The following is a 24,659-nucleotide window of genomic DNA, read 5'->3' on the forward strand; positions in this document are numbered from 1 at the left end:
TCTTATAATTACAAAGATAACTTTAATAGCATTCCCCTTATTAAGGTAGGTTAGCTTCATTTTCAGATCTTCAGTTTGTAATTCACTGTTACTACAAAACTTTGAAAAGAAAAAGATTAGGAGATAGCTGATAACCCCTTTCAATCTGAAGTCATAACCATGTAGCAATAATTTTTTTTCTGTGAGAATTCACGAAATGAAAAGCAACTATGTGCTAACATATCCAATGGATGGAAACATAATAGCAATAGAAAGGCGAATTAAAATTATTTTAAGTAAAAATAAAAACAGATGATAAGAGAAACAACAATACAGATGCTTTGATACAGGTGCACTGCATGGGACAACCAGGGCTTAAAGTGGATCTTGGCAGGTGGGAGAATCCCAAGATCTGATGTAGCAGTGCAGCAGGAAAAAGACTCACCTCAAAATGAACAAGTAGATTTGTACTCTGAGCTCTGGTAGTTTTTACAGATCTTGTTTTCTTTTTGAACAGGCTATGTGATCAATTGACCTGTACTGCCTCTATGGCTCTGGGGCAGCTTTTTGTGGATTTACCCCATTGGATTTTCCAATATATTCTGACATGTTAGATACACTATTGATCTATCATGGCTTCCTTCCAAAAACTTGGAACTTTAAAAGCAATAGTTAAGGTTATTAGCTTAAACTTATGACTTCTTTCAAGTAATATAAATTATTACAGTCCATAATACCAATTTATACAGGCCTGAGATCGATCACTGATCAAAGACCACTGATCAAAGTCGACTGATCAATGGTCCCATTCACCATTTACAATGCTGTGATTGCAGCCATTCCCCAACTCTCTGTGAGTGAATGGTACTAATGGCCATTGATCAGTGGTCTTTGATCAGTGGTTGTTGATCAGTGGTCATGACAATGTGCATATTAATTATCAAGGAACTGACCTCACAGTCTATTGTTCATTCAGTGGGCTGGTTTCAGTTATTGTGCAAAGGTACTGCTTATAAGGTTGGGGAAACTCGCAGTCAGCTGAGACCGAAGAAGTCACTTGGATAAGTGACAAAACGTTTCTCCCACTGAATATGCTACGTCCAGATGAAAAGAATGAACCTTTTGGGGTTTAAATTATCTAGTGCCTTCAAAAAATATTTTAATAACTGGTGACCCGTCCAGGGTATACCCTGTCTCTTATGGCAGCTGAGATAAGCTTCAGTGCCTTGCGGCCCTAATTTGTATAAGCAAAGATTGATAAATGGATGGATGGATGGATGGATGGATGGATATTTCAACTACAAAATACTGTTACTTGCTAGAAAAAAAAAATCAGACAGCTAAGTACAATGAAAACATATTTATTGAGCTCTTTTAGAAGCGTAACACAGTATATGGCACTACCGGTCTCTTCCAAAGAAAAGCAACTCTGCTTACACTCAGGCCCCTTTTGTACAGCTACATGCTAAAGGTAATCTATAATTTTATGCTGATGGGAATAATCTCTTCCACTGTGACAGTGCTCAAAATTCATAGGGCTGTATGGAGCAACTAATAGCTAGTATTAAAATTACATTAATCATATATTACCAATTCTAAGTTAAACACCTAGATTTTGAATTTGATAAATGTTGTGGACAAATGTGTTAACACCCTTTTTCCATTGCTGGAAAACCACTAGCATATATGTGAATTTTGTTTAACTTCCTAAAGTTTTTATTTCAATTTCTGTTAGCGTCATGAGACAGTGAATACAAGGATTCTTACATGAGTCTATGTGCCAGTCAGTTTTTTGTGACTACACAGACTCATCCATGAAAACTTTAAATTAGGAATCCCTACTACATCACGCTGTCTCCAGCTCTCCATGCCTGCGTCTATAACAAAGAATAATCATGGCTTTCTAAAAGCTTTTATGCCAAAATTCATTGCCGTTTTTTAGGTTTATAGCTATGCAATCAATAAATGCTGACAACAAATTCGACCTACCAATTGTCGATCAGAAGACCCCATGAGTCTGCTGTAGTAGTGTAATCTGCTGTTGAGTACAGCAGCCTCAGCAGATACTGTCTCTTGTGGGCCATCATTTATAATGTTCTTGCGTTCCACATGGAAAGGCCTGAAAGACGTCAATAAAAATCATGTAATTTTCAAGTCATGTAAAAACACAATTTCTTTGATGTCATTGCATACAGTAAGGATTTGCACAATTTACATTTTTATATTATTTAAAGTATAATATGTTACAATCAGATAGGGCTTTATATACAGTTTCTCCCAAAAGTGAATACATACCCCACATTTTTGTAAATATTTTGTCATATCTTTTCATGGGACAACATTGAAGATATAGCACTTTGATAAAATGTAAAGTAGTCAGTGTACAGCTTGAAACAGTGTAAATTTGCTGTCCCCTCTAAATAACTCAAGACACAGTCATTATTGCCTAAACCTCTGGCAACAAAAGTGAGTACACCCCTAAGTACTCTCACGCTCTCTCATACTGGTCACTAGAAGTCTAACATGGCACATCATGGCAAAGAATTCTATGAGAAAAAGAATTGTTACTCTATATAAAGATGGCCAAGGCTATAAGAATATTGCCAACACCCTGAAACTGAGCTGCAGCACAGTGGTCAAGACCATACAGTAGTTTGACAGGACAGGTTCCACTCAGAACAACCTCGCTATGGTCGACCAAAGAAGTTGAGTGCACGTGGGATGTCATTGTTTTGGGGCTGCATGAGTGCTGCTGGCACTGGAGAGCTACAGTAAATTGAAGTACCTATGAATGCCAACATGTACTGTGACATAATGAAGCAGAGCATGATCCCCTCCCTTCAGAAACTGGGCCATAGGACAGTGTTCCAATATGATAACAACCCCAAACAGCTCCAAAAAGACCAGTGCCTTGCTATATAAACTCAGGGTAAAGGTACTTGACTGGCCAAGCATCCACCAGCTCTATGATGTCATCATGGAGGAGTGCAAGAGGAATCTAGTGGGACCCTGTGAAGCTCTAGTGAACTCCATGCCCAGAGTTAAGGCAGTGTTGGAAAATAATGGTTGCCACACAAAATATTGACACTTTGGAGACAGTTTGGATATTTTCACTTAGGGGTGTACTCACTTTTGTTGCTATATGCTGAGTTATTTTTAGGTGACAGCAAATTTACACTGTTATACAAGCTGTACACTGACTACTTTACATTGTATCAAAGTGTCTTATTGTCAATGTTGTCCCATGAAAAGACATAATAAAATTTCTACAAAAAATGTGAGGGGTGTACTCACTTTTGTGACACACTGTAGCTTGACTAAGAAAATTCATGCATTAAAGCAAATATATTTGAGATTTGAGTGGTTCTAATCATTGTGTGAACTGGATTAAAACTCACTAACACAGGGAATGGTGCTAGGAAAATGAAGCACTCACACATCTCACAACTAACATCTTAGTATTTGCTTGCTAAGTGAATTCCAAGAAGTCAAGGTAATAAAGCACCTTGTTTATTATCTAGCAATGAAATGAACAGCATGAACCTATGGCATGTGACAGGCAAGAGAGAAACTGATTCATACTTTGTACTGATTAGCACAGCATTTACCTTTTAGTTCTGAAGTCTAGCGAATTTGTGGAGTCTCTTTGCAAGTAGTCCTCTCCAGTCTGCTCTGAACTCAGCAAAGGCCTGGAGTCATCCTCCATGATTCTACTGACTTGCAGCTCAAGCTTCTCAACAGGTGTCACCTAACTGGAAGCAAACATGTTACAAAATCTAAACACATACAACCACAGCAAACATAAGACATTGTTTAGTACAATTGTTTGTTTAATTGTGTGCAGATCAGCATTTTTCAAGGTAATTTTTGAATGCGTGGGTCTACATTCCAGATGTGCTTACTTCACCATTTTGTAAAAATTAACCTGTAGAGACATGTGCACAATTATTCACATGTACTCAGTTAAGATGTGGCTCAACTATATGATATGAAGTTATATTTATGTCAAAAGTCACAAAGGAAAAAAACATAATCACAAGCATTATTACAAGTTCTTCAGTATTAAAGTAATCCAGTGCAAAAAATAACTATTGATAGTTCATTTAGCAAATGTCATTTTCAAAACTGTCAACAAAAACAGTTTTAAGCAAGGCTCATGTTGCTGCCAGGATGTAACTTGGCTTAACACAGTAACAAAGTTTTTGGCATCACTGCTTTGAATGTAACCAGTCCCATTAGGACCCCTCTTCCTTTGGGCCGTCAAAATTCTGTTAATTTTAAAGCTTTGAAAGCAGAGTACCCGCAAGAGCGTGAATCTGCTGCAGCACAGCATTGCCAATGCTATGAACTGCAGAAACGCCTGTAGAGTGAAGATTGCTGTAAAGGTCATTAGGAGTCCACTGCCCTCTCTGCAGAGGATCGACTATCGCAAAATCCACACGACAGCTGCCTCCATCCTCAAGGACTCTACCCACCCTCAACAAAGTCTGTTCACACTTCTACCCTGAGGCTGCAGGTATAGAAGTGTGAAATCTAGGACCTGTAGACTAAAGAACTCAATGCCATTAGACTCCAAAACACATGACAGGAGTTTATAACCTCAGATTACCTCAATCTACATTCCTGTACACTCAATCGAATTCGCACAGCTGTCTTGAACACCAACTGCTGTCTGCTGTACATACAACTGATGTAGTATAAATAAGTACATAGCTTTTGAAGCTCATTTTTTTGAATCTGTTGTGTGTTGTGTGTCTCAGTACTGTGCATATGACAAAATTTTGAAACCTGAAACTCATCTCCTTCCTCATTTCTCTTTTGAATAAAGAGACAAATGAGGAAGAAGCATCAAAGCCATTCAAGGTTTCAACATACAACAGCTATATAAAACTTCTCAGCCACTCCACAGTTCTTCATATTTTGCTCCCAATGATCCAGACTTTCTTTGAGCAATAGCTCCCCAGCCTTTCTGAAAGTCTTTCAAAGTTTCTCTTCTGGTGTTGGCTGCTATTTCACTCACTTTTAATTAAATTCGTGCACCTGGCCTTTCTCAGAGGAATGTCTTTTTTATTGTTTGTTAAGCCACTTAACACTGTCCTATGAATCATCCCATTAAAAAAGCACCTAACTCAAGGGATGAGCCAGTGGAAGGATCGTTGTTAAGAAGCCATTCCTAAGGAAGAGAAACTAGGAGTAAAGGCTGAGGTATGCCAACATACACAAAACCCGCATGAAAAGTAAGTGACAACAGGTCTTATGGGTTGACAAATCCAAATTTCAGGTTTCTGGTTTATATCATCATAAATATGCATGGAGGAGGTCAGGAGAGCAGTACAACAAAGAATGCACAGCCAACTGTAAAACATAAGTGGAAGCTCTAGAGCTGCAGCTTTATTTTTCAAATATCACAATGATCCCAAACCATAGAGTATAAGAGATGGACATCAACTATTGGTTTCTCAAGTTCAATGTTTGATGTTTCAAGATGAGCTTTCTTGGAGGAAGAAGTATTAATCCACACTCTCATTAGCTAATAACCTAATAACCTGTAACCAGCGAGAATGGCTGAGATTTAATTTCACAGGTAATCCTCGATTCTGAAATATAGTATGATCACGATTTACAAAACAGACTTCCACCCATTCTGCGTCTTTGGCCTGTGCGAGGAAGCCAGGTTACAAAAATAGAACTCACACCAACATGAAAAGGTTTCTACCAGATGGTGGATTCAAACTCAGGACCTTCTTGCTGAATGACAACAATGCTAACCACTATGCTACCCTTACAAACACAATTATTTTTTACTTTACACAAAACGAGTGAGTGAGCTCATAAACTCAGCAGAAAGAGAATTCACATAAACTTCTAGAGGACAGAAAGTCTCCTTGGAACCACAAATATTGCCATCTGATGGTATTCCCAGAGCACGGACCTCACAGAAGCGGTGCAGGATCGTCTTAACAGAATGGAATAAAAGGCAGCCGACATCCAAAGAGGAGCTTTGGAATGTGTTTTCACACCAAATATCAATTTTCAAGCTTTTTAGAATTGTACAATTTCTGTTTTGCATTATATGCAAGAAATCGCCACACTTATTTCACATTTTCTTAGGAAGAGCTTTTTGTTCTGCCTTTAGCGACTTAATCTTATAGACATAGTTCCGCCATGCACGTGACAACACAAATATTTCTCTGGACAAAGTAACAAGTCGATACTGAGACTGTCTGAGGTTTTGGCACAAATAATCCATAGTGAATTCTTTCTGTAACCACATTTCAACACAGATACGTACTAAGTGTAAAGAAGTTTTAAAGATTCTTAGACTCAAAGTCACGTACAACAAAGCTCAGACACTTTAAACACCTTAACGAGAGAAACTGCTGAGTGTGCAACAAAGGCTGGTAGTTGAATGGCAACGTTTCATATCTAAACTCCTTTTTTTTTGTCATGCTAGGCTTGCATGGCTTCTTTGTAGAACTCACAGTCTGCAGTGAAGTGTCCTCTCCTCGGGTCTTCAGCTCATCTCAGTTCTGCTGTCTCTGCCATTGTTTCACCTCGAAAGTTGAAGTGAAATCAAATATCAACACAGTTGTTATTCATTTTTAAGTCTAACACCACCGGTGACATCAGCTAAATATTATTCCGATAAGAAATAATAATTGAATAATATTTGTACACGACTAATGAGCTGAGCAACGGCGTAGAGGAAGAAGAACTTAATTTACAAATAGTCAGCAGTCTTCGTACCAGGCTTGGTGACGATGTTGCTTTTCTTCCTGTTCCTCTTCTTCTTCGTATGTATTTAGGCCGGACAATACTCTTCGAACGCTATGCCGCCCTCCACCTTCCTCTTCCCCTTCTACCTGCTGCCGTTAGGGGTCGCCACTGTATATTTTCTACAGTGGTGTACCACATTTCTGGACTTCTAATGCGACATAAACCATTTAATGTTTGCCTTTAAGTTTTTCAAACAGCTTGCCAAGCCTGGTTATGCCCAGCAAGAACAAAGGGCTAAAGTCGGCATTCAGGCACCATCAGTTGAGTGAAGGTGTAATTAGTAATTAAATCTGATTCTCAGTTTAATAGATAATATCAAGCAACTCAAACTGTCTGTATTGCTTCCAGTTGTTGTCTATGAGAATAGGGCCATTTAAGGTTTGAGCATGACAGCTCTTTAGAAGTTAATGGCCAGTGACTGCAAATAATTGTTGTCGCAACAGTTGCGCAACAGTGTCGCAACAGCACTTGATTTTGGTCAGATTTGTCTGAGGCCAGGACAATGTCTCATTTTGACACTGCCCCAGGAAACTACATGGTGAATCGAGATGGAAAGGATGTGCATCAGGTTAGAATGATTAAGAATATAATAAGAAAATAGAGAAGGAGGGATGGTGGAAAGCTGTCAAGGCTCGCTGTGTGGCAGGTGGAGTAGAACCCAAATGCAAGACTCGGAAACAGGGGAGGTAAACTAAAGGGCGGCCTTATTGGTGTGTGTGTGTGTGTGTGTGTGTGTGTGTGTGTGTGTGTGTGTGTGTGTGTGTGTGTGTGTGTCTTTACTTTTCTAATGCATATTACAGAATATAACACCTGCATATTTGTAAAATGACAAATGGCCACCCCATTTGATTTCCATGCCACCCTAAGAAAACCTATGTAGATCAGCTCCTGGTTAACTTTGAGGTTGGCAACTTTAAGGTTCATAGTGATTGGTGCGTGCATCAAGCATAAAGAGCGAAACCCTGTATAGGTGGGTGTGTAGCTGAAAGAAAAATCACCTATTCAAAAGTTACCTATTCAGCTGATGTGTCGTACAGCGGTGAGAATTGTTATTATCGGGAAGTGCAACTTTCAACGTATTTCCATTCATGCTGAGAGGAGCTCGCCATCACCCACTGTACAATGAAAAGAGAAAATGAGAAAAGGGACATTTTCTCCAGTCTGGGTTAATTTAACCCTGCATTTTCCCCTCACATACACACATAGCACTTATATTTCCTAGCAACAAAATTTTCACTTTGATTTTCTCTTTTTTTTTTTTTTTACTTATACTTCCTTGCAAACGTGTTTTTGTAAATTCTGCATTTTACATCATTTGACATATTGTATTATGTGTATTTGGTATCAAAAAATCGGAATAAATGAGCCATTAAGCAACATGTCAACACAGTGTCGACACAATAAGGGCAATGTGCTACACACTCCATGAGCATCATGTACCTATCACTGTTTCCTGTTCCAGAACAGCTGATCAGAGTAAGTTCAATTAATTCAATGTGGAATCTGCTTTCTGGTTACAGCCCCAGAGGGAAACAAGAAAACCAAAAATGACAAATCTTAAAGGAGGAAAACTGAGAGGGAAGACACAATCATGTGGCAGGACAAACAAAGGACAAGGGGCAGAGTTGACAGAGGATGGCAAGGGAACAGGCAACAGGTGGGAGGACAGGTAAAACAAATCACCCAGGAAGTATAATTGAATGTTAAAAAAAAGTGCCAAGGATTAAGGTTGAAATGAGAGCAGCTGGGAAGGTGGTTAGTCCAGATGACATACCTGTGGAGGTATGGAGCTGTCCAGGAGGGAGGGCAGCAGACAGTACAGGGTGGGCCATTTATATGGATACACCGTAATAACATGGGAATGGTTGGTGATATTAAAGTCCTGTTTGTGGCACATTAGTATGTGTGAGGGGGCAAACTCCTCAAGATGGGTGGTGATCATGGTGGCCATTTAGAAGTCGGCCATCTTGGATACAACTTTTGTTTTTTCAATAGGAAGAGGGCCATGTGACACATCAAACTTATTGGTAATGTCACAAGAAAAACAATGGTGTGCTTGGTTTCAATGTAACTTTATTCTTTCATGAGTTATTTACAAGTTTCTGACCACTTATAAAATGTGTTCAATGTGCTGCCCATTGTGCTGGATTGTCAATGCAACCCTCTTCTCCCACTCTTCACACACTGATAGCAACACCGCAGGAGAAATGCCAGCACAGGCATCCAGTTTCCGTAGTTTCAGGTGCTGCACATCTCGTATCTTCACACCATAGACAATTGCCTTCAGATGACCCCAAAGATAAAAGTCTAAGGGGTCAGATCGGGAGACCTTGGGGCCATTCAACTGGCCCACGACGACCAATCCACTTTCCAGGAAACTGTTCATCTAGGAATGCTCGGACCTGGCACCCATAATGTGGTGGTGCACCATCTTGCTGGAAAAACTCTGGGAATGTGCCAGCTTCAGTGCATAAAGAGGGAAACACATCATCATGTAGCAATTTCAAATATCCAGTGGCCTTGAGGTTTCCATTGATGAAGAATGGACCCACTATCGTTGTACCCCATATGCCACACCAAACCATCACTTTTGTTGTTCCAACAGTCTTGGAGGGATCCATCCAATGTGGGTTAGTGTCAGACCAATAGCAGTGGTTTTGTTTGTTAACTTCACCATTCACATAAAAGTTTGCCTCATCACTGAACAAAATCTTCTGCATGAACTGAGGGTCCTGTTCCAATTTTTATTTTGCCCATTCTGCAAATTCTGTGCGCCGATCTGGGTCATCCTCGTTGAGATGCTGCAGTAGCTGGAGTTTGTAAGGGTGCCATTTGTGAGTAGCTAATATCCGCCCGAAGGATGTTCGACTAATGCCACTCTCCAGTGACATGCAGCGAGTGCTACGCTGTGGGCTCTTGCTGAATGAAGCTAGGACAGCCACTGATGTTTCTTCATTAGTGACAGTTTTCTTGTGTCCACATTTTGACAAATCCAACACTGAACCAGTTTCACGTAACTTAGCAAGCAGTTTGCTAACTGTAGCATGGGAGATGGGTGGTCTCGTAGGGTGTCTTGCACTGAAATCTGCTGCAATGACCCGGTTACTGCGTTCACCAGATATCAACACAATTCCGATCCGCTCCTCACGTGTTAACCTCTTCGACATGCCAATGGCTGTGAACAAAGAGAAACTTGTAAATAACTCATGAAAGAATAAAGTTACATTGAAACCAAGCACACCATTGTTTTTCTTGTGACATTACCAATAAGTTTGATGTGTCACATGGCCCTCTTCCTATTGAAAAAACAAAAGTTGTATCCAAGATGGCCGACTTCTAAATGGCCACCATGGTCACCACCCATCTTGAGGAGTTTGCCCCCTCACATATACTAATGTGCCACAAACAGGACTTTAATATCACCAACCATTCCCATGTTATTACGGTGTATCCATATAAATGGCCCACCCTGTAGAATCTAGAGCTGGTTTGGCCAACTCCAGGCCTCAAGAGCTGGTGTCCTGCAGGGTTTAGATCTCACCCTGGGTCTACACACCTGAATCACATGATTAGTTCATTACCAGGCATCTGGAGAACTTCAAGACATGTTGAGGAGGTAATTTAGCCATTCAAATCAGCTGTGATGGATCCAGGACACATCTAAACCCTGCAGGACACCGGCCCTCGAGCCCTGGGTTTGGACACTACTGATCTAGAGAAAGCATATCATGCCAAGATAGGAATTATGATGCTGTATGAGGAAGTCATGAGTGGCAGGTGGTTCAGGACATACATAGGACAGCCATAAAACGACAGGCAAGGCGGTGGTGACATGTGCAGTAGGAATAACAGGTGAGCTTAAGGTGGGGGTGGGATTACAGGGAACTTCTCTGAGCCCCTTCTGGAGGGTTTGATGGATGGGTTGACAGATGAGGTCATACAGGATTCTCCATGTACTGTGATGTTTGCAGTTTATATTGTGATCTCTAATGTGAACACAATGAAGACAGCCTCGAGGAGGAAGAAGCATACTCTAGAGAGAAGAGGAATGAAAGGCAGTAGAAGCAAAATAAAAAATGTGTGTGTGAATGAGAAGGAAGCTACAAGGAGCAGAAGTAGTAAAGAGGGATGAGTTTAAATATTGTGTGTCAACCATCCAAAGCAACAGACAAAAGAAGTCGGGAAGAGCGTGTTGTAGTGGCGTGCACAGAGACAAATGCCAAAGTCTAATTTGTGACAGAAGGTTAAGAGCAGCAAAAATGAAAGGGAATGTTTACAAGATGATAGTGAGACCTGATATGATGTATAGTTTGAAGACAGGGGCACTAACAACAAGAAAGGAGCCCAAGCTGGAGGTGGCAGAGCTGAAAATGCTCTGATTTTTCACTTGTAGTGACCAGTACATTTACCATATTGCATAGAAACTGAACATTTAACCGTATTTTGTCTGACTACTCATTTTATTTTAGAATAAATCCTTATATAACAATAGACACTAGACTGATCCAAGTCTGTAACCATGCTTTAGGAAGGGATTCCTTCATCCAATGCAGAGCAACTAGCTAAACTTTAATCCCACATAGGTCCATTATCTTGTTAACAGTGTTACATCCTCACTGCATATGACTTTGGACACTATGGCTTCCCTGAAAAAGAAGGAAACAAATGAAAGATGCTTGACACACTTGTACAACTCACAAATGCACACGTTAAAAGCAGATAACAGCAAGCTGGAGAAGAAATGTCGTTGCACTAATTTGGCAAATCTTTATTTGGGCTGGAAAAATATTCATGTGAGAAAATATGTTTTCCAGTTAGGATGGGCGAGGCTTTAGTTGATTAATAACCTGGAGTGGAAGATTACTGTCACACCCCCTCCTCGGTCTGTGATTCTGACAATTACTATAACTCAGGGGTGTTGATTTATTTAAACTAACATAATCCTCGTTCTTCAACCAGGTTCCTGTAAGGCAGAGTAAATCAATTTGTTGAGAAATTATTAATTTATGTATTAATGGGGACTTAGAAGAGACCTAATGTTTAATAATCCACATTTCGCTGTTTTACTCTTTAGTGCAATTGCGGATACTATATTATTCTTTCTTTGTTTTTAATGTTTAAATCATTTTTGCTGATTTTAGTGTTGTTGTTTTTTTTGTTGTTGTCTGGAAGAAGACACAGTATCTAACGGGGTGGGGTTTTGGGGGGATAACAGGAGGAGAGAAGCTACTACTTGGCTACCACCTCCTGCAAATGTCTTGCCTCGGCTCACAAGTAAGGAATCTCCTCTTCCAAACTTTCATACTACAAATACAACTGCCATTCCTGGACCATCAAAATTTATGCTGCTCTCTCTATTGGTAAGCTGGTTTGTGAAAGTCAAGTGGTTCAATAAAGTTTTTGCATCAACGAGAGTTGTTTCAAGTCTGCATCTGAGCCCAGAGTTGTATTTTGGTCTTTTCAGCCTTCTGACACAAAGACTTAAAAACACCATGATACTTTATGGATTCTTATCTGTCAATGTGGTGCTGAGTCTTGCTTTTAAGCTGAAATTACTCCCATTTCCAGTCATCTATATTCTTAAACACTGAAACATTTAAACCTTGTTTGACAGTGGTAAATAAACTTCTGTGTGCAAGATATTTGATACTAAATTTTTTCTCATGAAAACAAACTATCTTCTCAAAAAGCACAAAGATTTTGTATTGATTGTGTGTTCTAAGGAGAATCTGCAAGCTGATGTTTCTACTGTATGTTCATGTTGGATTGTTGCCCGGTGCAACAGTGTGTAATGTGAAATGCAAAGCATTACAGTATGTAACAGTTTGAAATAACACATGGCCTTTACTAAGTTAGGAAGATATGATCAAATATAAATTTACTGTAAACTTTTTATAACAGTGTGGTGTGGTGCTGGATTGATTCTTAAAATAGAAACTGAAACCATTAATAATCCTGTAAAATCTTTTAATGAAAAAATCCCAACAACAACAATAATCAGTACAACTTTTTAATTTTCCAAATTCCTTGCCAGCAACAATCAACACAAAGGTTTCCAAACTCAAACAACTTTGACCTGTCAAAGACTATATTGATGTTTGCTGTCCAAAAACTGCTACATGAAAAAATATTCAATTAATAAACATTGGAAGAAATAAGACTACAAAATTATGTTAGATTGTCTGTCTGTAGATCTTTTAGACTTTGTCACAAGGGCAGTGTAACTGTAAATAGACATGACTGTTTTTTGTCTAAAAAAAAAAAAAAAAAAAAAAAAAAAGGAAAAACATAGACCATCTAACAATGGAGTACCTATAAGTTCAAGATACTCTTGGATAACAACACCTTCATCAGACTGATTCTGGTTCTGGTTTATCCAAGGGCTGGAGGGTGGTTTTATTATTTACAGTTAAACTGCACCATTTATGATAACCTAAGATATGTGTTCCTGATGCAGGTAATGCACATACTTCACATTTCAGAAATACTATGCATTAAAAAGTTGAAATTTTCCTACACGCCAGGCTTTCTGGTGATTAAGTTTGGAGGAAAAAAATAGGGAAGAACATGGGCAACATTGAAACTTTCTCTGTCCAAGTTAAAATGCCACACCCTAATTATCTAACACTCTATGGGTTTGGAGGAGTGGAAGTAATACTGTGTGCTCATGTTTGCAGAGAACATTGAAAAGCTGTCACATTTCTGTATGTAAACATGAGTTTGAGTTGTGTTTTGTAGGGCTGTTGCATTTTAAAGTAGAAAGTTGGATTTTTCCATATTTCTGACATCTTTGGGAAGCAGCACTATTTGAGAACAGCAACAGGACATCAATTTTCTTTTATCTACTTTTTGTAGTTCACCTTTGCATGCATTCAGCTGGGGGTCCATAGAAGCACCTTTATATAATATAACGTAGCACCATATTTCTTATAATTTTCCTACTATACTGGGACCCAACCATGGACATGCATACACTCTAAAAACATGATTACCATTTCTAAATGTAGCATAATTTCAAACATTACAAGGCAAGTAATGAATATTAATACAGTACTTTACATGTAGATGATTTTTTTTTTTTTACAGTACACATCAAAGAAAGTGCTAAAGTACAAAACTTCCTTGTTTTTTTTAAGTGTTAGTTAACATGAATATAGGACACACCAATGTATTACATTACATGAATATAAATTTACACACTTGCACATTTTCGGTATCCACTCAATTTTTAAAAGATTAGCAAACATTTATATCCCTACATTTCCCACTTCAAAACTCTGATGATGAAAACTACAGACAACAGCAGCAGGTCTTCTTCAGTACGTGTACATTCACATCACTCTGCCTGCACAATCACAACCATATAAACACATACAGTTTGAGTTCTATCTCTGTTTCTTAAAAAAAAAAATACTATGGTAAATTATGATGGATATGAATATATTATCCAAATTTATAGCAGTGATCCCAGTAGTTCTCAGATGACTATACTGAATCATTGCCTACTGCTAAAACAAAGTACAGGAATAAAAATCAGAAGATACAGTGTAACTGTGAAGATGCTTTAAGGCGCCAGGGTTGGAAACATTAGCTCCAGTTAACAGTCCAGATTTATTTTTAATCAAGCTATTAATTAAAATCCAACAACCTGTAGCCCTCAGCCTATAGCCTTATCTTTTCTTTTACTGTCCATGGATGTTGAGATAGTCTTATCTGCTATAAAGAACCATACCACTAGTCGGCATGTGGGTTAAAAAAAATATACATAAAAAAATAAAGCAGTGCTTCCCACCACAATCAGGTGGATTTTTATACAATAAATGAGATGACTTAAGGCATGCAAAATTTTACCCTCATACTATGAAAACTGTCGAAGTTACAGGCTCTCAAAGTGCATAAATTATCCAGATTTTTTTTTAGCCCTCATAACTTCATAAATACAAGAGATGGCAACAGGAAATTTACAATTTTAGCAGAAGGGCCTGGAACACATGTACAGTTTGAACCAGAAAAAAAGAGAACTGCATCAAATTTAAGTTTCATAGGAATTGGATATTTTCCACCAAGGTTTAGTAAAGTTAGTAAAAGAAACATGCTATCTAATGTCAAAAGAAAACAGATACGAGCAATGAAGCAACAAACTGAAAAGAGAGTAAACCAGTGGGTGTAGAAAATGATTTTAACACAGAAGGAATCAAGGAAAGAAGAAACTTGGTATAAAAATGTAGGTAAAGGAGACTTTTCAGATACTATATCATTTTTGACCACCACCTATCCCAAATGGTTATATGACCCTTGAAAAAGTGCATTTTTGGAAAATTTTAACATTTAGTAGACATTAAACTGAAGGGTTTTTTTTCCTCTTGAAACTATATTGTACCCAATGACATTGATCAAATTGCTTAAATTTCATTTTAAAAACAAAATCATGCTGAACAAAAGTACCACTTAGTTCAGCATGATTTGTTAATTGTGACACTTGCAGTGAATGAAACATTGATTAAAGTTTTTACCAGAACCTAAATGAAAATTTCATGTCGCAAACTCCTGTAATTATGAAGTTATGAGGGCTCGAACATTATGGAGACAAAAATACTGCTAATTGGTAAAAGTTTGGACCCACCCAATGTACTTTGAACTATAACTTAAACAGTCATTTGTTTTGTTTTTTGACTGATTTTCTATGGAAAGCCCCTGAATGATAATAAAGAGAACATATAGTAAATGATAAACAGATTTATACTTATGTAGTGCTTTTTTACTCTGAGTACTCAAAGTGGTCAAATATGGCTCCATAAGATGCTTCTTGTGCTTTCATACTTCTATGATTGTGATTCTGACAAATTCTGACATATATGATAGTGTTCAGAGCAAGCTTGACAACGCATAATTTAAACAAGAAAATTCCACCCTTTACCTGGGAAGCAAAAAAATAAAATTCATGCAAATTTAAGGTAATGAATTTCATGTATTACCATGGTCTTTGTCAGCAAACTAGCAAATTAATCTCAGGAAGTTTTTGAAAGTTTGTGTGGGCCTTCTGTGTTTTGTTTTTTTGTGTGTCTCAAAAGTTGGATGCACTGTAACAAATTAAAAAGCTAAGTTTAGTTAAACTTAATAACCATTTTGTTTTCCAATTTTTCACTATCTGTCCACCACTTTCTGTCAGGAATCTATCCACCTTTTGAAATTATGTACTATTATTATTATTATCATTATTATCATTATTATATGTTTTAGGAACAGAACTTTGCTCTCTGGAGCTAACTGTAGGAAAAATGGAAAAGACAATGGAAAACTATACAGCAGAACTAAAAACCTCTTTTCTTCTTCATTTCCTTGCTGCTTGACATCCAGATAAAAATCTCTTTGTAGATCTTATCTAATCTTTAACACCAATTCATACCTTTGCTATTTTAGCAGATGTGGGTTAAAATATGCTAAAGTGAACAAACACACAATGACATTTGAATACTCAGAGAATTAAGCGTTGTCTGATTAATGTTAAACACAGAATTTGCTTTATATGTTAGTGATTATAACACAGTGCCACTGGGTGGGAGGATGGTAGCATAGTTTATGTAGAACTATGCACAGATCAATATGGACTACAGCACAGTTTAACATAGGTTTAGAATTCAAAAAGGCTTTTCTCTTTTCAAGTGACTAGGTGTAGTCGCAAGAGAATACAGCTAAAATATTTTTGTTATGTGTCAATTATTCTTCAAAAAATGCCATATTTGACATTTTTTCACCAGCAGTTCCATGTTCAAGTACGAATATCTTCACATTGTTCATGTCAACATAATAGAATAATCCTGACATGAACATTTAATTTCACATTATTCTGTTAGATTCTAGTCTCGGTACGAAGGATAATGAAAATTTTATATAGCATTTGCATGAATATACACATATAGATGTTAAACTATTGAGAGCCTCAATAAGAAGCTGTCAAAAACCAATACAGACAATGACAGGAGTTTTGAAGCACACATCATCAGATTCTACAAGCAGAGAACTATGATTGTCACTTTACACCAAAGGCATAGCTAGAGATGGTTCCTCTATGTCAACTGATTACAAAGCAGCAGAACAAAAGTGCAGCTTTTATTTAAAGTGCTGTTGATTTTGGAATTTTCAAAACAAATCTCCATCATGATTTTAAACAATGTCACATTCCACCTCTAACACAATACTTTGTCTTTATGTCAATATCTTGGCCTCAGCCAGTCATTGACATAACCAATATCTAGGGTAGATGAGACAATTTTCCTAATTCTGTGACAATCAATGTTGAATCACATTTCACTAATGAGTTAATTAAATTATTACATATCATGTAATTTTTAAAATAAACTGTGCTTTGTACCCAGGTTTATATATACTTTGCCATTTATATGAAAATAAAACAACTCTTCACTAGATCAGACAATAGACACACCAAACCAATCCTGTGCTTTTCAAGCACAAAGGCATTCCAAGAATTGGCTACTAAAACTACAAAAAAAAAATCATAACTCTTTTTTAAATTCTTTTTCCTTTTTCCCCTTCTTCGTTTCACTAAATCTCAAATCCATGAAACAGATATGACACCTGCACTGAGACAAAGAGCCCAAAACAGACATGAGGTATCAAATATTAACTTTTGACTTGTTTCTGTTCAGATATACACTTGACAATTAGCTCTGACACCTCTTCATATAAGCATCAGCATCCCGTGGGAAATATGACTTCCTACATGAGAATTTAAAAAGCTGCCCACCTCAGTCAAAATAAAGTTCAAACAGTCAACGTATTTTAGCTTATTAGGACCAGTACTTTAAAAAAATACTGTCTAATCTCAAAGGGTGTACCTTAACTCCAGAGGTACTTTCCTTGTAAATTTCCATATTAGAAAGGAATATCATGTTGTAGCAGATGAATCTATTTAATTGATTGAGTTTATGCTTTAAAATCTACTGAAGATAAAACTACCTTTACCATGTCCACATTTAGAGTTCAGGTACTTCAATTTTTAGGTTTTTTCTTTTTAAAGACATTAAGGTTGATCTATATTTTTGCCTTGTCCTGATATGATGCTCAAGTCTAAGTCTGGCTTGGGATCTTTGTCAATGTGACCAGCTCTGCTTTCATGCTGGGCACAGAATGCAAACATAGGCAAATATACAGCAAAATGCCATCCAAGCTCATGAATAGCAGCACTTGCATGGATTTTAAGGACTTCGAGTCAAAAATGAACTTACTCTTACATTTACACTTTCAAAAAATTTCATCGCTTGTTCATCAATAGACAGCAAGGAAAGGTAAAATACACGGTTCTGCAGGCACAAGCATATTGATATAAAGATTTTCTATAGACCCATTTGAGCTTGATGTTGAGCCCTTTCGATCCCAACACCCCCAATTCACCAATAAGCACTGGGCTATTTGCTGAAATCAAGGTAACAAGCCCAGTTTATACCTCGACTTTAGGGCTGCCACAAACGATTATTTTGATAGTCGACTAGTCACCGATTATTTTTGCGATTATTCGACTAATCAGATCATGCATCCATTGGACGTAAAACGTACAGCTTATTTCACCAGCATGCATCTGCTCTTATATAACTATCATTAGCTTACAGCTTTAAGTGTTTAAGGTATGTGCTAACCAAAAATAAAGACAAGATGATAGTTTATTAAATTTTTATGACATTTGCAGATTGTTTCGTTGGAGTTTAATAAACTCAGCCGTCTGCTCCTTGCTATCTAAAATATAACAGGACACCGGAGTATATTCTCGAGCATCTCACACTTCTGATAATCAGTTGTCTGCTTGACCTTTATTCAGCTGTGTAAAAACTAAAACTTTAATCTCAGCCAAACCGATTTACTCAGGAACAAATAAAATACTAAAAAAAGCCAAACAATATCATTTTTAAGTTATCTAAGTGACTTATATATCATGTTTAACCTGAGTAGCGAAAGACGGCGGTGGGTTTGAAAACGATTTGCCGGGAGTCCGGTGTTCTCACCGGCTCTAGTGAGCCTTCAACCCCGGCTAGCTATTGAGCCGGTGGGTAACAGACGTCTCCGAAAACGTCGGAGCACTTTTGAAAATATGTGATGTCTTGATAAACTGAGCAGATATTTGAGGTTTACACAGCTACATTCTCGCCTGAAAATATGTTAAACGTTTATTTTGTGACCCAGAAAGAATAATAAGAGTGATATTAAAACTAACTAGCTGCCGCCATTGTTGAAAACTGAGCAGGGCCGCGCTATGAATTCTGGGACACAGCTTCTTCTTCTTCGGGGTTTAACGGCAGCTGGCATCCTTGTACATGCAGAGCTGCCATCTTCTGTTTCAGTCCGTTATTACACTCTTAAATCCTACTACTTATTCCTGCGTCTTTGGGATCTTACAAAGCTTCAAACGACGTGTCGACTATTAAATTAGTCATCGACGATTTTAATAGTCGACGTAATCGTGACTAGTCAACTAATCGTGGCAGCCCTACTCGACTTTGATCTGTTTACGTCATACTAAAAAGAAAAAAGAAAAAAAAAAAAAAAGAAAAAAAAACGGACCTGAGCTGTAATACTGAAAACTGGGTATCAACGTCCTCAAAAGAAAATGTGTGAAACCATTTTCATAGCACCACATAAGGTAACAGAATAAGCAGGAAGGTACTTAAAGTATGAACTTTGATGTTTAATTATTCCTCTTCATACCACAAATAAATGATGAAAAGAAGCATTCTCTTTGGCAAAATGTTTAGAACTTGTAGAACTTGGCTGTAACGAGTGAAAGCCAAAAGATTTGAAAAGAAAAAAAACAAAAAAACAGAGGCTTGTTTATCTAGGTCAAAGTGCATAGACCTCTTCACTCTATTATTTTAGAACTTTTCTACCATCAGTGTACCATCAGCTATATGTTTCAAATTCATGTGAATAAGAGGAAGAGCAGCCAGACTCCCAGCAGTCATGCAACATGGTGCATCTTTTTTCAGGTCTACATTAGGCTCTGTCAAATGTATTGAATACATTGAATGACAGAGGATACAGCTTTGCAGCCACTAAAGAAAGCATATTACCATGTTGTGTGTTCAGCAGAACACATGTAGAATACCTTTCCTTCTGTCAATATATTATGTAAATGTAAGTATTAGGATATTAGTATCATATAAAATAAATAATGTAACTCCAGTAACACAGTTACTCTCTAGAAATGTGACATAAGATCTGTGTGTCTTTCCAGATAGCAGTCAGTTTTTTATTCTTCTGTTGAGCTGTATTTTAGGGTTGCTGAATGGACCGCTATATATATATAGTTGTTTTCTAGTTTTATTAACCATTTTTAAGGTAATTATATTTAGTCATCAAGTGATCTATTCTGTCAGCAAATTCTACAAGCATGTTCTTTTTTAAGTGTTGCAACGCAGATTTCCCGCAGAAGTCTAAATCACGCTTAAGTGCTTGTGTTGGATAGAATTGGATTGCAGTACCTATAAAGTTTTTTAACTCATTTTACCTCCCCCACTTTTGTGAATGCAACACACACTACAACTGCAGGGTAGAGTCTTATCAAAAACCAGGACATCATGTAGTGCTTTGTGTCCTTGTAATTTAGAGCAGGCTTCTACAGCACAACATGTCTCCCCCCATCGTTATGCTGCCGAGGTAAGCAGCAAATTAGCACAGTGCTACATTTTACACATTTCAGGGTGATCTAGTCTGGTCATTTACAAAGATTTGATTGGCCTAAAGTACTGCACTGCAGGAAAAGCTGTCACTAAATTCATTTTTGCCAGCATTATCATGGACATTTAAAGCAATGTGTCTCATATCAGGCAACATAAACTGGAACTGTTAACATGAATGAAAAACTTCCAGCTGGACCAGTGAAAAGGCAGCACACACCAATAGTATGTGATTAATGTCACAATATGTGTCTTATTTTTCTCCCCTCCACCCAAGTCTAAACTGGCAGCATTAATCTGTTACAACACTCATTTCCCATATCCAATTCTGATTCCTGTAATTTAATTTCTTTTCCACTTGTCCAGTTGGGTTGCAAGTGTTCTATAATGCTGCTTGTGTGTATTGCACTTACAGTAAGTTCCAATATATGAGGTATTTTCTTTATTAATAAAGGGTAATATTTTTTCTTTCTGTATCATTTCTTAAATTGTACCTATCACAAAAACATACTATACTGAACAAATTAACTCAGTTTATTTAAACTGACAAAATTTCTGCACATTAGTGTGCCATAAAACTGTTAACCATATTGCTTTGGGGGTAAAATATTAACAGATATTATTAGCGTCAACTTTCTATGTAACTTAGAATTAAAGTTTAAGTTATTGAACAGTGCACTCTTGAATTTGAATGGCAAGAATGAGTATGGTATGGGGAGCATAGGGATGCAGCTGGCTCAGGACCCTGGGATGGCCCTGACTAACTGGCTAAAACACATTAATCAGCAATGAGAAAAGGATGACTGACTTCTTGGCATGTTAAAAATTTTGAGTTTATCAGCCCTTGGCAAATAAACTAAAAAGTTAATGAAGTACATGGCATCTGAGTAGTATGGTAGGGGCACATACAGTACATCATATTATTGTCACATCTGAACAAAACTGAATCCCTAAATTAGGCTACATGCTAAAAGCACCATGAAGGTCAGTCCTCCTGTCCCTCACTGTCTTGCTGGCCATCTGTCCTCTTATCTTTGTGACAAGAAAAGATTCGTCGCATCTCCTCCTCGTACCTGATGAAATTCTCTCCGAATCTAGCCCAGGCTTTTAGGGGAACTGTGATGGTGTTTCTATACGGCTGTCGCACTTCGCTAATTTTTAAAAAGATACCATACCGGTTTGAACCCACATCAAAGTAAAACCTTTTGTTGTCCACTCGAAATGACGCAGCCTCTGGAAGCTCGGGGTTATCGCTGCGATTCCTGGAGCCTGCTCGGCTGCGGTCTTCGCTCTCTTCGTCCCCGTAGTCTTCAATCAGCTGTGACAGAGCGTCTCTGAACTCAATCAGTCCCTGTGCGGGTAACACTATGGTCTGCTCGATGCCCTGGCCGTAGTAGCCCATTGTACCGTGTCCTTTGCTGACAGTCTGCCGTATGCGAAGGAACCTGCCTCTCTGGTTCTCCTTCAGGTCCAGAAAGTACTTTCTGTTGTCTCGCTCAATAAATTCGCTCTTTAGAACACGGTGTGCATGGTCATCGGACACAATAGAACCGGTGGGGGACAGGTTCGCGTGATGCTCCTGCGCTCTCTTACGGGAGTCGTTCCCGCGGCCCTGGCCATTGTTACTGTGGTCCTCGACCTGCGGAGGCGCCAGCCCCCCCCGCAGTCCAATGCGGGCGTAATAATCTATAAAGTCTCCCAGACAGTAGCGTAGAGCTGGAGCCATCGACATAGACAGTGTTAGCTTGCTCTTTCTGATGTTATCATGACGGCCCCTTCCTATCCACACCTCGGCTATTTTAAGGAAACGGCCGCGCACACTCTGCTTGACATCTAGATAAAAGCGTTTCTTCTGGATGTCGACGCGTTTGGAAGCTAATTCTTGGATGTCATTTCCTTGCTGCTGTGACCAGGTCTGAACATATTGCTGAGGAAATGCATGTCTTGGTAAAGAGTCTGATGCAATCTTACCCCTGCCTCTTTCCATTCCTTTGCAACATCCATCAGCCATCATGATTTATATTCCACCACTAGACAGCACAGGACAAAGCGTTTTGTCCATTACAAAGGGAAATTAACAGGCGAATAAAGCAGGCTTACTCATACAAATATCAGAAGCAACACACAATTTAGCGAGATGCCTCGTATGACCTGAAAATGGCAGCTAGTTTGGAATCATCAGCTGGTCGACTTTCTGTGTCCCGAGAAAAGGTCAAGTTCTCCTATTTAGCTATTTCCAGTGCAAACCTACATTCCACTTTCTGTCAAGTATTTGCCTTATACCTCCCCTTTTACTAAGGGAGCTAGGGAAACAGCCAACCTGAAATGGGAGGAGGCGTCCAATACTACATGAACCCGATGAACCTATCCACCCCCCTCCCCGTCCTGAGAATACCTCAGTTAAAGAGACACGACTTTTATTCTAACTGAAGGGTGCAATTTTCACTCACATTTTTTAGAAAGAATTTAGGAGAATTTGGGTAAAACCTGTACAATGATTATTATGACACAAAAAACCCTTAATATCTCAAATTATGGTATTTGTAACTCAGAACAGAGGATTGAAATAAAATACCAAAAATTAAATCGTTGTCTTTGTGAAACAGTCAAACTGCTGCCTGTGGACTACTATTGCTTTACATATTTTGAAGTTGATTTATTCATCTGGACGTCACAGTGCATCTGCATCATGACTAAGACTAACAATGATCAACAATGGACAGTGAGGTCAGTTCCGTGATCGTTAATATACAAATTGGCATTACCATTCATCATAACAATGGTAGCTTTGGTCCTCAGTCTTTGGTTGGCAGCTCAAAACACCACATTCGGGACACTTCATGTTTCGTGGAAAAGGATGAGAGACGTCATCATGATCGCAGATGAAACAACAGTCTCTTATCATCTTAAATGTCTCTTCACTTGTCTTTTACATACTGGAGCAGTAGAGATTTTAAGAGATTACAGGATTGCCACAGCCACAGCAAAAGAGCCACTCTCAGCACTCTTAACCAGGTCTGTTTGCTCTTGAAACTTTCTTCATTACACAGGGGCAGTACTACAAAGTAAAACAAGGGTGTCCAATGGCTTTCCCATTTTCAACCACTGTGGCCAATTTGTATATGGAGGAAGTGGAAAAGCCATTGGTTCAGGTGTGACACCTGGGTGAAAATCAAATTTCAGGACATAGCACAATTAATGGATCACGACAACCCAGCAGACAAACACATCAAGTTAACTGGGGAGTATGTGAAAAATAAAATGCTAGGTTTCTTAGACCATGAAATTTCCATCACTAATGGGAGATATTTGAAAGTCAATGTGTAACTTAAAACAATGCCAACACGAACACCAAGCCTACAGACACAGCAACCACGGAGCAGAAGAACATCATATCAAGAATGCCCTGAGTAAAAGTTATGCCATCTGGCCATTTGTCACAGCTGGGAAGGTACCTAAAGAATTCTCCAGGCCATCCAGGACAGCTCTAATCTCTCTGTCCTCTCTCCATCCTCCTTGCTCCTTCTTTGTTCTGACAGTCACATACAAATGCCTTTTATTCAACTAGAAAATAAACATGAAAATATAATTTTGTAATAATTATTATAAGAGCAGGTGTGGGATCCACATTTGATAACAGTATAACACAATGCTTAGTGAAATCATCATTATGAAATCATCATTAATGAATGTGCACAAAACAGGAGTTACATCAGCTTTATAATTTTTTGTTGACTTTGACTACATGTCCACTCTTACCTGGGTTTTTTTTGGTCTTTTTTGTATTATCTCTGCTTCTTTGCTGTCTTCACCCTGCTTTCTCTCCTCTCTTGATATTTGTGCTCGCGTCATGTCATCTCATGTCATGTCATGTCATGTGGGGTCAGGTCAGGTCTCAGGTTTTTTATGTTTCTATTTAGGATCATGTTTTTCTCTGCCTCAAGTATTGGTTTTTTCATGCTCCTGCTCAGATTCATGTTTATGTTCTCATGTTGTAGTTTTCATAGTTAGTCTTAGCTTAGCTTAGTTCACCTTGCCTTTGTTTTGTGATTTTTTCTCCTATCAGCTAAAGAAATGGCTCGCTTTTTGTTATACCTTAGTTTTCTCTCTCCCGTGTCTGCTTTTGGGTCCAGTCCACAAACACACCGGCCATCTTGGCCGTGAGATCCAGATACTTTTCTTTTCAAGCTCCTTAGATTACTATGACCTGGATGACTC

At 38.3% G+C, this 24,659-nt stretch overlaps 2 protein-coding genes across 5 annotated transcripts in view; both read right to left on the reverse strand.

The window, feature by feature from the left end:
* Positions 1–22,669, reverse strand: part of slc38a9 (solute carrier family 38 member 9) — a 37,064-nt gene extending 14,395 nt beyond the window's left edge. Inside the window, exons 1-5 of one of the 4 annotated variants that reach the window (XM_039615452.1) lie at positions 22,413–22,669; positions 7,770–7,871; positions 6,462–6,533; positions 3,588–3,731; positions 1,969–2,098 (exon numbers count right to left, since the gene is read on the reverse strand). In XM_039615452.1, coding sequence (XP_039471386.1) covers positions 1,969–2,098; positions 3,588–3,685 — 228 coding nt within the window. In that variant the 5' untranslated portion in view covers positions 3,686–3,731; positions 6,462–6,533; positions 7,770–7,871; positions 22,413–22,669. Of the gene's footprint in view, positions 1–1,968; positions 2,099–3,587; positions 3,732–6,461; positions 6,842–7,769; positions 7,872–22,412 lie in introns of those variants that run through there. The other 3 variants (XM_031738414.2, XM_031738413.2, XM_031738416.2) reach the window with 3 other exon arrangements.
* Positions 19,136–22,699, reverse strand: purg (purine-rich element binding protein G). The gene is made up of 2 exons (XM_039615453.1): positions 22,593–22,699; positions 19,136–22,471 (listed from the first exon to the last, which is right to left on the reverse strand). The coding sequence occupies exon 2, from the start codon at positions 22,453–22,455 to the stop codon at positions 21,427–21,429; it is 1,029 nt and encodes a 342-aa protein (XP_039471387.1). The 5' UTR covers positions 22,456–22,471; positions 22,593–22,699; the 3' UTR covers positions 19,136–21,426.
* Between the last annotated feature and the right edge of the window lie 1,960 nt (positions 22,700–24,659).

Source organism: Oreochromis aureus, linkage group 7 (genome assembly GCF_013358895.1).
Source record: "Oreochromis aureus strain Israel breed Guangdong linkage group 7, ZZ_aureus, whole genome shotgun sequence".
Classification (NCBI taxonomy): Eukaryota; Metazoa; Chordata; class Actinopteri; order Cichliformes; family Cichlidae; genus Oreochromis; species Oreochromis aureus.